Below are 12,804 nucleotides of genomic sequence, written 5' to 3' on the forward strand. Positions count from 1 at the left end.
GTGCTCATTCAAGAGGATGGGATCCCCTTGGCTGGCTCAGGCAGTCTCTTAGGGGTGGGATGGATCATAGCCAGGGAGTCCCCTATAAAGACTGCACAACCACCAAAATGGGAAAATAAGTCAATGCTCATTTAATACTACTTAGCACACAAAATCCAGGTGGATTTTGGTGGAGAAGGGGGTTAGAAATGACCAACTCAGCACCTTAGCTTACTACTGGGGCCTCTGAGGCTCAGAGAGGGAGAGGAACTTGCCTGGGCCCACACAGCAAGTCAGAGTAGAGCTGGGGCTAGAACCCGGGACTGCTGGCTCCCAGCCCTTTTCCCACTGGGCCCTGCCACTGCCCTGCCATGCTAAGGAGCAGCTGTGAGGGTGAAGGAAGCTGTATAAGGGCTGTGGCTTTGGCCTGGGCTCTGCAGAGAAACTGGACTCTGAGAAAGGCTGGAGGCTGACCTGGTGGCTCTAGCCTGTTTTCCTGGGGCTCTTCAGCCTCCAGATGGGATTACATCTCAAAAGCCATGACGCTAGAAGGGATTTCAGAGATTCCTGTTTGTTTTTATATTTTTCCTCCCAGTGAGCATCTGCAGACATAAAGTGCATGATGATTTTTAAAGAAATAAACCAGAACCCTCCAAGAAAAATGCAAAACCCCTGAATCTGCTGTGCTCCGAAGAAAATGCAATGGGTTTATGATCTTTTAAGACACACAAGAGACAGCTTTCTCTTGACAGATGGGAATCTGAGGCTATTTTGCTTCTTCCCTTTTTGCGTGACCAGACCCGATTGTGTAAAGCTTTTAGCTTCAAAGCTGGGTTGTGAATAACATTGGTTTAACCTGAAATTTAAAGCCAGCATTTCTTTGCTCCCCGAGACGGGGCTTCCTGCCCCTTGCTCCCCTGAAGCTAGCTTCCAGAATGTTAATTCTATGAGCCATGGTTGACTAAGCCCAGCACTGGGTCTATTACATATTATTTGATTTGGAGTAGAAAAAAAAGATTTAAAGATACCATGCCCCCTGTATACCTTTGTACTTTTGCCCGTGTCTGTCCATATATTTAAGCATACCATTCACATTGTGAGTTCAGACTTTTCTCCCTGGAATGAAATGGGTCTGAGCATTTCTGTAGCCTGCCTCCAAGACCACATTCTCCAATTAAGTCAGACAGCAGCTTCACAGTGCAGATGAGAAATGCTGAGGAAGCTTACACCGGAGGCCTGGAGGTTCAGACCTGCCCTTGTGCAGGGGCTGATTTTTGGTATCAATTTTTGTAGCTGTCTCTGAGCATATAATCTGTTTGTTGGTTCATTCTCACTGAGTACCCACTGTGTGCGACAGCAGAGGCAGGACAGAGGGACCCTCTTAAGACCATGCGCCTTTTCAGTCAGAGTACTTATCTTGGTTGATACTTGTACCTTTACCGGTCTGATTATTTTTCAGTTACTGTTTGCCACCTCCTCTGGACATAACTGCATGAGGACGATGGCTGGGTCAGCTTTTGCCCGTCACGGTGTCCCTGGCATTAGCACTCACTAAGCTTGGTGGAGGGAAGAGTGATGAATGAGTGAGGTCAGATGGAGGGATCCTGACATTTTCAGACAGACATGCAGAGTGATGGTGCTTGTCACACTTGTCACAGGTAGTACCAATTTGTTCATTTATTCCACAGATATTCGCTTTGGAGGAGAGAGAGATGAATTACCTCCCTCCTTTCCCCCAAAGGTGGCTCATAGCACAGTGTGGGAGTGAAGGGCCCAGGGGATGTGGTTCCTAAAATAAGGGAGAAAGTGGTCAGAGCCCTAAGAACGGGAGCTGGAGGACCAGCTGGGGCATGAAGGAAGGCATCCTGGAGGAGGGGACAGCTTATGGCTGTGTCTGTCTGGAAAACAATGCCTGTGTCCATGGGAGATGGTTTCCATTCCATATGGGCACAGTGAATCACCTGCGGCTGAACAGGTCAATCAGCAGATCACCCTCAAACACCCACAAATGCAAGCTCCTACCTCCGCCGGCCCCTAGTTTCTACCAAAAGAGGAGGCATGGGAGCAGAGTTTAGAACGCATGGCCTGACCTGAAGGAATGAGCGATTCAGGCCCTGGGACTGAGAAATGTGGAGGGCACATGTTTCCCCAGCCCTTCCCGTGGCTCCTCAAGACTCCTGCAGCAAGGCTCAGATCCTCTCTCTGGCCTCTGGGGCTGTCTGGCTCAATCCCTCCCAGCCTCTCCAGATTCTCCTGGGGCCTCTTCCCTCTCTCTCTCTGTTCCTTTCACCCCCTTCTCTCAGGGCCTTTGTACAAGCAAGCATCTCCTTGGTCTGGCACCCTCTCTGCCCCACCCGCTCTCACTGGTCACTCCTCACAGTTCCATGCAGTTCCTCTTGGAGACTTCCCTGCTTCCTCCCACAGGCGGCCACTCCCCTCCCCATTGCGCATGGTCACATGGATATATTTTTATGCTCTCTTTTCACCCTAGCATCAGTCACAGTTGTTTGTAATCCTATGTTTATTCCTGTGATCACTTGACTAAAGTGGGCTGCCCTCTCTAGACTGGAGAGAGAGAGGCTTGTCTTGGTCATCACTGTATCCCCTGTTTTTATTTTTTAAATGTATTTACTTAAAAAATATTACCTGATACAGAGTAAATATTTTATCAATATTTGTTAAGCCAACGGATAACTGATTATGTGTTTTGGAGTGTCCAAAGCTTTCTTAAAGAAATGACAGACACTATTGCCTTTATTTCCCTAGTAAAGAAAGCAAGCGAGGTGCTGGTGGGGCGAGAGCGGTGAGGGCAATCGCGGGACAGGGTGGATGCACGGAGAGGCGGGCTCTGCCCAGCTTGCAGCCCTTCAAGGGCAGTCCACTCGCCTCGGCCTCCCAGGTGCTGGAATTACAGGCATGAGCCACTGTGCCTGGCAGCCTAGATATCCTTACAGGCTCAGCTGACGGGGGCTATGGCTGACTCTCAAAGAACCAGGCAGGACGCAGCCAGTCCGCTTCTGGGGGGACTGCAGAGAGGGGCGTGGGGGTCCATCGAGGCTGCCTGTGCTGAGTCTGTGTGGTGTCCTCAGGAGGAGGGTCTCCTAACACCCCCTGTGTGTACACTTGAGGGCCTGTGTGCCCTGAGCCTTTACTGCGTGCTGGGCTCTACCGGGTGACCAGACAGTGACCTTGCCCCCAGGGGCCCTCAGTGGAGCCACCCTCTCTGAGCTTTGGGCTCCGACCTGTGGAAAGAGCCTGGCCCATGAGTCCCGTGGGAGAGGGATCAAGCCTGAGGACTCCTCCAGGAGGGTGGCCTGGCTGGCTGGGAGAGGCCCCCTAGAGGGGGCAGAGTTGAGGGGGTCTGATGGAGCAGGCTAGGTGGGCTGGAGGAGCTGGGCACTGCCCTGCTGGGGACAGAGCCAGGCCTCGGTGGGAGTCATTAGGAGATGGCTGACAGGAAGGAGGCTTCACTGAGTTTCGGGCCTGGCTGGCAGGGTCAGGGCTGGGAAGTATGACTGAAGCTGGTGGAGGGAGAAGCTCCTGAAAGTGGATGTGCCCCTTCTGACAAGGAGGAACTTGGTGGTGTCCGGGGGACCAAGGCCCACATCATGCTTTCGCAGGAGTGACTGGGAGCAAGATGACTGGGCAGAGCCACAGCTGAGTAGGAAAAACTGAGCCGTCTTTCCTGGTGTGCGTGTGCGTGTGCATGTGTGTGTGTGCATAGAACTTTGAGAAAAGGATCATTTGGTGGGTGCTGACCAATGGAAGAACACTGCTGGGCAGACAGACTGGGCCGTGAGCTCCCATACCTGCTAGTCTTGGTGACCTTGTGGGAATGGTCCCCGTGGGGATGGGCCATGATGGGAGAAGGGTCTCTGAGGATGATGTCCTGTGGGCAGGAGCAGGCACCTGTCTTGTGGAAGGCCAGGGTCACGGGCTGCCAGAGGAGGGGCCTAGGCTTCAGGCTGGAGAACGTTGGTCAGAGAGACCAACTTCTGCCTTGGCCCACATGTGGGGTATCTGGTCACTCAGGTTGTGGCCCAGCCTACAGTATCCTCTTGGGTCAAAATTGGTGGGGAATCCATTTTCTTAGAGGGCTCATGAGCTACCTCTGAAGGCCCTTCCTATAGAGGATGCTGGGTCCTCTGAGCCTGTTGGCTTCTACAGGGGATCTGAAAGGCCAAAACTCAAAGCTGCTATCTTTGTTCAAATGTCAGCCCTGCATTGCAGTTGTCCCCAGATAAGTACAGTTGAGGAAGCATTGACTTTTGACTGAGTCTTGGTGACACCACATCTCACTGCTTCATGGGCTTTAGTCTGGCCTCATTCCTCACATGGGTGGGAGCTTGACATGACAGATGAAGTCTCGTCTAGGGCAGCAGTGCGCTGGTGGGGGTGAGGGTCAGACAAGGCCTTGAGTAAGGGCACGTTTTAGCATGAGAGCAGACCCACTCTGGTTTGCCCCAGGGCTTCCTGACTGCAAAGGCAGATGCCTCACCTCTGGGCCTGGGTTTCAAGAAGCGTCTGGTCAGCCTTGCGTAAGCAATGTGGTCCCAGAGAGCCCTGGGGAATGATGTACCCCCGAGGCCATTTCCTCGAGGGAAACATTTGCCCTCTGTTCTTGATTTTATTTTGAGCAGTTCAAGCTTGAGACTCAACAGAAGATATTTCATCCCATTTGTTTCTTTATTGATAATTCATAATATTTCTTTTGACATGTAAGCATCACCACCAGAGACTGTTACAGTGTGAATAGCTAACAACACAGAACACAGAGGGAATTTAATGTTGTACTTAGTTAATTTACATTTTGTAATAAGCAGTACATTTAAACTTCTGAAACCAAACCAAACCAAAGAAAAACATGCCATGAAAAGTCTCTCCCCCTCACCTCCACTCACTCACTTCCTACCTCCCTGAATGAGCAACCCCTGTAAATGTTTCTCATATATCCTTTGGAGAGATCTATGTTGTACATCGTCTTATTTTCTTCCTTTTTTACACAAAAGGTTGTACATTATACATGCTGTGCTGTACCTTGTTTTTTATTTTTTAACATAACAATGTATCTTGAAGATCTTTTCATATCAATTCACAGAAGGAAGCCTCATTCCTTTCAGCTGCTGCAGTTTTCCATCATGCAAGTATGCCTGGCTGAGTTAACCAACCCCCCACAAATAAACTCTTGGGTTGTTTCCAGTCTTTTGCTACAAGAACCTTGTACATACATCACTTCTCACGTGTGTAGGTTGAGCTGTAAAATAAACTCCCAGAAGTGCAATCGCTATATCAAAGGAAATGTGCATTTGTGGTTTTGATAGATTTGTCGACTTGTCTAGCACAGGCGTTGTTACCACTTCCACCAGAATTGTATGAGAGTCCCATTTTCCTACAGTCTTCCTAGCACAGTGTTTCACTGACCAGTCACATGATGTGGTAGCAAATGTCCAGGGTAAGGACCTCAACTCTGGGAAAAACTGTACCTCCCAGGAGGGTCTTTAGGACATGAGGGGCAGGAGCACCTGATGACTAAGCCTGTGGGTCAGCCCAAGCTCGAATCCTCAGGCAAACCAATAAATCTCTCTAGGTCTCAATCTTCTCATCTGCAAAGTGGGGAAAATAACCTACCTTAAGGGTCATCATGAGGATTAGATGAGATGATGCATGTCAAAAGGGCTTTGCACAGTCCCTGGCACATGGCTGCGGGAGGCTGGCTCTGCACTTACCAGCAGGTGACCTTGGGAAAGGCAGTGCCTTAACTGAGTCCCTGCTGGTGTCTTCTCTGGTCGGGGAGGGAGTTGGGGTCAGGTCCTTTTCATAGTCTCAGGGTCTGACCTGTCTTTCTTTTTAGCAACGTGTATAGCCTCCACTCACCCTTCCTCTCTCCTGCTCATCAAAGGTATTCAGGAGTCTCCAGTGCCGAATGGCCACTCACTTCCGGGCAGAGATTTCCTCCGGAAGCAGATGCGGGGAGACTTGTTCACACAGCAGCAGCTGGAGGTGCTGGACCGCGTGTTTGAGAGGCAGCACTACTCAGACATCTTCACCACCACAGAGCCCATCAAGCCCGAGCAGGTACGCCCCGTGATGCACGCCCGCCACACCTGCCACTGCCACACCGGCCCAGCCAGGTTCCTGAAGGCAGAGGCATCTGGCAGGGTGTGGGTGAGGGCACACCAGGTTCTGCTCAGAGAGGTCTCTTCAGTGTTCTTGGCCAAACTTGCTCAGCCACTACATCCTACAAGGTCGGGAGGGCTTGTCTGGGGCTCCAGTGGCTTCTTGCCCTGGTGCCTCTGTCGCTGGCCAGCCGGGGGGTGGGTGACTTCTCTGGCTGCTCTGGTATCCTTTCCAAGGGCTCTTTGGACAGAAGGGTGTAATGATCTTTCAGGCCACGTAAGGTGGTCCTGGGTCAGTATCTTGTGAGTCAGGATGATGGTGGAAATATGTAACCAGCACGTGGCCTGGGGGCTCACCAGCTGTGAACAATGGAATGATGGAGTGGGTGGGTATCCCACTGTCTGCCCTCTCACCAGATCACCTTGTCATGCTTTTAGTGACTGAATCCAAAAGTCTGGAGATAAAGAAATGTCTCATTGCACAAACTCCCACCTGGGTTATTTGCAAGAGAGGGAGAAAGCAGGAGGGCCAGCCCTGGCTGACTGGCTGTCTGCTATACCCTGGGCGGAGTAGTCACTACCTGTGGCTGTAGAGATGAGATCATGAGGCTCGGCCCAGTGAGAGGCTCTTGAGGCCTGACTAAGGTCCCTGAAGTACCAGATTCAATTCATAAGACTATTTCCTGACACCCAGTGTGTGCCAGGGCCTTGACAGGTAAGCTTGCAGGCTAGACATGGCTCTGGACTGCCAAGAGCTCCCAGCTGGTGGGCCAACTAGAGAGAAACCCTACAGACAATAACTTTCCTCAGCACTTTCCTCGCTGGAACTAGTGGTGAGAACTGGCTGCACTGAGCTTCCTCTAAATGCTAATTCGAGGATGCTTCTGAATTTTCTCCAAAAACTCATTCCAAATAGTGTAGGCTCCCTGCACAGCTCCCCTGGAGAGGCGAGGTGCTGGAGAGAACCATGTGGTGAGGGAGGAGCAGGGCCTCCGGGGCCACCCGTCTATGACAGTCTGTCTGTGTCTGAGCAGTTTCTATGAGAGCTCTTACAGACCTTCTAGCCACTTTGTTTTCAGATGGTAAAACCAAGGTCCAGAGAGGCAGAGCAACTTGCCTAAGGCCACGCTGCAAGACGCATTCACATAACAAATATGATGAGTGTCTACTTTGTGCAAGGCATGGAGCCATGCCCCGGGTCACATCAGTGAACAAGATGGGCTTGGACCTCCCCTCAGGGAGCCTACAGACTTGTAGAAGAATCCCAGTAAGAGAATTACCTAAAGGGTCATGGGTTACAGGTGTGCTTGGTGCTAAGGAGGCGGTGTCTGAGGTTCTCTGAGAGCCTAGAGGAAAGGCTGAGCCAGCCTGAAGGCCGCAGTGGCCTCCTGGGGGAAAGGTATTTATGCTGAGCCTGAAGGGGTTGGGTGGAGCAAGGAGAAGGGGAGTGGGGGTGGAGGGAAAGTGCCTGGCAGAGGGGACAGCAAGTGAAAAGGCCTTGAGTTGAGAGGGAGGCCGCAGGAACGAGGAACGGAGAGAGCCGGCGGAGGAACGGAGAGAGCCGGCGTGGTTGTGGCCCAGGGACGGGCGGGGATGATGCTGGGGAGGTGGGCCTGGTCTTGTAGACGGAGGTGAGGATTTTAGTCTTTCTCTTACAACTCGAGTGACACCTCTGCTGGGTAGGACATGGTTATGGTGCTGGGCATAGCCGCCCCCACACACTCTAGATCCTGGACTTCAGGGAGGAGAGTCTGTTTCCATCAAAAGCACCCTCTCTGCTCTGCTCAGAGCCCTTCTGAGAGAGGGCAGAAGGCACATTTTCTCTGACACAGGGGGAGAGTGAGAGGGGACTCGATCAGGAAACCTTCCTGGGTGAGGCCTGTCCTTCCCTCCAGAATGTGGAAGAAAGTTTATCTTCTTCTTCTTCTTTTTTTTGAGATGGAGTTTTGCTCTTGTTGCCCAGGCTAGAGTGCAGTGGTGTGATCCTAGCTCACCACAGCCTCCACCTCCTGGGTTCAAGCGATTCTCCTGCCTCAGCCTTCTGAGTAGCTGGGATTACAGGTGCCTGCCACCACGCCTGGCTAATTTTTTTGTATTTTTAGTACAGATGGGATTTCACCATGTTGGCCAGGCTTGGTCTTGAACTCCGGACCTCAGGTGATCCACCCGCCTTGGCCTCCCAAAGTGCTGGTATTATAGGCATGAGCCATCGCACCCAGCCAGAAGGTTTATCTTTTTTTTTTTTTTTTTGAGACAGAATCTCATTGTGTCCCCCAGGCTGGAGTGCAGTGGCGTGATCTGGGCTCACTGCAAGCTCCACCTCCCGGGTTCATGCCATTCTCCTGCCTCAGCCTTCTGAGTAGCTGGGACTACAGGCACCTGCCACCACGCCCAGCTAAGTTTTTGTATTTTTTAGTAGAGGCGGGGTTTCACCGTGTTAGCCAGGATGGTCTCAATCTCCTGACCTCATGATCCGCCTGCCTCAGCCTCCCAAAGTGCTGGGATTACAGGCTTGAGCCACTGCGCCTGGCCAGAAAGTTTATCTTCTAATGGCTGACAAGATCATGTAATTTTAGGGGTAACAGGAAACACAGAGGCAAGATTTCAACCTCTTGTTTTTTTAGAGGCCCAGAGAGAGGACAGGGCATGTCTGAGGTCACCCAGCAAGTGAGCAGGGAAGAGCGGGGATCCAGGCCTCTGAACTCCGCCTGGCCTCTGCAGCACAAGTGTTTCTATGAACCCCTTATTAACACAGACACTCAGTGTGAGACTCCCTCTGTGTTTCACATGACTGTCGTGGAGACTCAGAATCTGCACCATAGCTCCTTTAGCTCAGAGTGCCCAGGAAGACCATGCAGCCTGCAAGGCCTCATCCCTGAGTGGTCTGGAAGCCGCCCATGGATTCACTCACTCACCTGCTCACATGCCACTCCTCTAACTTCTTCCCTGAACGTGGGCTGGGAGCCAGGCACAGTGCCAGGTGCTCATCAGCTCTGTCCAGTCTCAAAGGGGCAGCGTGCTGTGGACTCAGAGCCCGCAGGACAAGAGAGACCGTTCAGAGGGTCCTGATGAGGTGTCAGCCAGAGAGGGGGATGTTACCTGGGTTGGGAGCATCAAGGACAATGGCACTGAGGGGGCAGTGTTGGATGGGGGGCTTGAAGGACAGGTCCCATGGGCTTATGGAGAGATGGGGTCTGATGGGCAGGAGACCTGATTACAAACTCTGTGAGGACTCAGCATCTCCAGTGTCCTTCAGAATGAGCGGGCACATCTGCAGGCCTGTCTCTGACTGTGCGGTCTGAGACGGCAACTGCAGGTGAATTGTGTGGCGGGATAATGACTGACCCAGTGTTTTCTGGTTAATCTGCTTCACCTCCCTGTAATGTGTCTTAATGAGGAGAGATGGAAGGTGAGGCAACGGGGCTGCCCTGCACATACACACAGGCACTGGACTATGAATGACATACCCTCGTGCCTGATTCCCAATCACTTTGGACAAATGACGCCCAAGCAAGGGGCTGCAGGCTGGGAAGGGATATGCGTCAAGGGTACAGCTTCCTTGAGCCCCTCATGCTAGCTCTCTGAGAGATGAATGTTCCACAGGCCTCGCCTGTGAGCCCCAGCGTGGCATGGCAGTGGTGACAGGAAGGGGGCCTGAGGTGCTGGCTGCAGAGGCTGGCTGCCTCTTCCATTTTCGAGCAGATGGAGCTGTCTCAGTTTGGGTCTCTGTGGCCTCGTGCCCTGGATGGGGGCCTTGCTGTCACTTTCGTTGAGCAGCTTAGTGGGGAAGAAAGAGCACTTACTGGCCTTGGGGTCGGGGAGCTTGATTTGAGTCCTAGCTCTGCCCTGCTGAGCAAGTCACTATTTTTCTGGGCCTCAGTTTCCATATCTGTGGTAGGAGTAATCATGATTTTGATGACGACAACAACAAGAACAGCCGCAGCAGCTGAAACCGAATGTGACAACAGCAATCCTCCTCACCTACAAACCATAGCGTTCAGTTCACAAAGACCGTTCACATCCATCCTCTCATTGGACCCCCAAGGCAAATGCCTGCCAAACAGGCTGGACACGATTTGGGAGCCCCATTATATAGACTGGAACATGTTTTTTCACAGATTGTTTATTCAAGGAGTTTCCGAGATTGTTGAACCGCAGAGCTGGAATCTCATCTCAGGGTCTTCTGTATTCATCTCATGCAAGATTGTTCCATGGGCCTCCAGGTCCAGGACGATTCCGGGTGCCAGTTTTCTGGCTGGCTGGTTTCCAGACCTGGCCTATTGCAGTCAGAGTCTGCCTGTCATTCCAGAACTCTCAGAACTTGCCATAGGTTTGGAGAGGCCACATCCTCCCGGATCCTCCCACCCTGTCCCCCATGGGAAGAACATTCCTCACTTGGGCCAGGCAGGGGTCCTGACAGTTACTGCTGTTAGCTGGGAGCCTGCCCCACTTGCAGCTTTTCCCGCCAAGATCTACCTGGGTGGGCGGGCCCAGGCTGCTGGCTTTTATAGGGAAATGTAGTAAACCCTTTGCCCTGGGTGGAAGGGGTTAATGTTGACCACTCCTGGGCAATGAAACGCGTCCTTTTCAAAATGGTTATTGAAAAAGCAATTCTGTTTTCCCTACATGTGGAGTGAGTAAAAATCACGTTGGAGGAAGAGAAGAAAATAAAGCTGCTGGTGGCGAGTGTGTGTGTGCGCACGCGTGTATGTGCGTGTGTGTGTGTGTGTGTGTGTGTGTGTGTGTGTGTATGTTTCCAACAGTGGAATCTGTTTCAGTAAAACTCCCGTTGACGTTGTCGTCGGCGCAGCGCTCCTGGTGGGAGCGGGTCCCTCCGCCGGCCGCCACAGGAAGGCCGCGGAGCACAGCCTGCCGTATTTACTCTCGGCAGACTATTAACCAACACCAGGCTATTAATCTGGCTTTTGAGCCTTCACTAAAGCCCATAAAAGCTCACAGTTGTCAAATGGAGTTCATTTTAATTTCCTTTCAATCACAGTAAATTATTCAGGTGATAAATCAGCTGGAGCAGCCTCCTGGCTGTAATAGAAACCCTAATTCCTGGTTAATTATCCAGCCCATTGCTGCCAACAGATCAATACGGGCGCAAAATGGAACGGGCCAGGGCCCTCCCTCCCATTGGGTCAGAGACAGAGAGACAGCTGGGGAAGGGGACGTGCTGCTGACCTCCCAGGAAGTTCAAAGGTCACAGGGGGTTAAATCGGGAGAAGATCTGCCCCTTGTCTAACAGGGAAAGCCACTAGAAATGCCTCCTGCTGTCATCAGCTGCTTTGCCCTCTCAGTGGTGGCACCTCTCCAGGCTGGTGGGCTGAACAGGATTCTAGCATTGCCTTCTCCTGTGGGCACCCGTTCCTGGGAAGGGGCTGGTTTGTGCTTCTGAGCATGATTGAGCTTGGTCATCAGGGATGGCCTGAACCTCGACCATGAGGCAGAAAAAGGGCTGGGTACCCTGGGGAGAAAGAGGATGTGGTTTTTTTCTTCAGGGAGCTCATTTTCCTTCATTGTGGATCTGTGTTCCACCATGAGGAGGGGAGAAGGAGAGGAGGGGGTGGGGAGACAGGTGGGCCAGGCTGAGAAAGGGGAAGGCTTCCTGGAGGAGGTGCCTTGAGGGAAGGGCAGAATGCAGCCCTGTGGCAATAGCAGATGGCGGGCTGGAGAAGGCATTCGAGGCCGAAGGAGCAGCACAGGCAAAGGACTATGCAAAGAGAGGAATGCAGGTGTGGGCAGGGAGCTGCAAGGGGGCCTGGATGGTTGAAATAGGGGGCAGTGAAAGGAAGTCAGGTACAATGGGGTGGAGGAGCAGGAGGGGACCTCAACCACAGAGGGCTGGAATGCAGAGGTGAGGTGTGACTGCTTTGAGGGCAATGTGTCCCAGAGCCCAGGATTTATGGCCTGGATTATTCTGCTCACCTTGGAAGCAACCTTCACTGGGACCTCTTGCCTCTTGTCCTGTTCCTGTGACTACCATTGGATCTCTTTCTTCTTGAAGCCTACCTCCCATAAGAGTTCCTCATGGTTTCCCACCACTTGAAACCCAACCCCAGACCTTCATCCCCATCACGCCCCTTCACCGTCCCCATGTCCCTCTGCTTGCTCACAAGATGCTTGGGCTGTGGCCAGGCCTGACCCTTCACTGCCCACACAGGCCGGGCTGCTCCTGTGTCCAAGGGGGCTGCTGCCCATGGCCCAGCCTCTCCCAGGGCTGGCGTGCGCATGTGTGTGCGTGTGTATGCGTATGAACGTGTGAATCCCAGGTGAGGCTCTCAGCGTGTTTGGTGACAGGTACTACAGTTATTACTTTCTTAATTTTATGGCTCACTCTCTAAGCTGCTGCTCACTGTTTCCCTGCCTGGAACATTCTTTCAGCCTGTTTCTAAATCCTACCTTATCCGGGCCCAGGAGGAGTCCTGCCTGCCCTGTGAGGCCTTCACTGACCCTGCACCAATTCAGCCTGCACCAACTTGTCTCTTATCTGAGCTCATAAATACATTGGGTTTTAATGATTGCTGTAGTAATTGCTGTAGCTACTATGTAGTCATTGCTTATGGCGTGCCTGGCTCTGTTCTGAGAAGACCCTTACTTACCCCACCTCATTACCAAGTCATAACAACTCCCATCATCCCCATTGTGCAGACAGAACAGCTGAGGCTTGGTGAGATGAGTACAGTGACTTAGCCAAGGGCACACA

The 12,804-nt window shown here is 52.2% G+C and overlaps 1 protein-coding gene across 10 annotated transcripts in view; it reads left to right on the forward strand.

Annotated features, from left to right (window-relative positions):
- PAX5 (paired box 5) overlaps window positions 1-12,804 on the forward strand; it is a 205,492-nt gene that overhangs the window by 65,809 nt on the left and 126,879 nt on the right. For all 10 annotated transcript variants that reach the window (XM_055293688.2, XM_055293692.2, XM_055293690.2 and 7 more), the window contains one exon: window positions 5,879-6,054. In XM_055293688.2, the coding sequence (XP_055149663.1) occupies window positions 5,879-6,054 (176 nt within the window). The remainder of the gene's footprint in view (window positions 1-5,878; window positions 6,055-12,804) is intronic.

The sequence above is a fragment of the Symphalangus syndactylus genome, chromosome 9, assembly GCF_028878055.3.
Source record: "Symphalangus syndactylus isolate Jambi chromosome 9, NHGRI_mSymSyn1-v2.1_pri, whole genome shotgun sequence".
Classification (NCBI taxonomy): Eukaryota; Metazoa; Chordata; class Mammalia; order Primates; family Hylobatidae; genus Symphalangus; species Symphalangus syndactylus.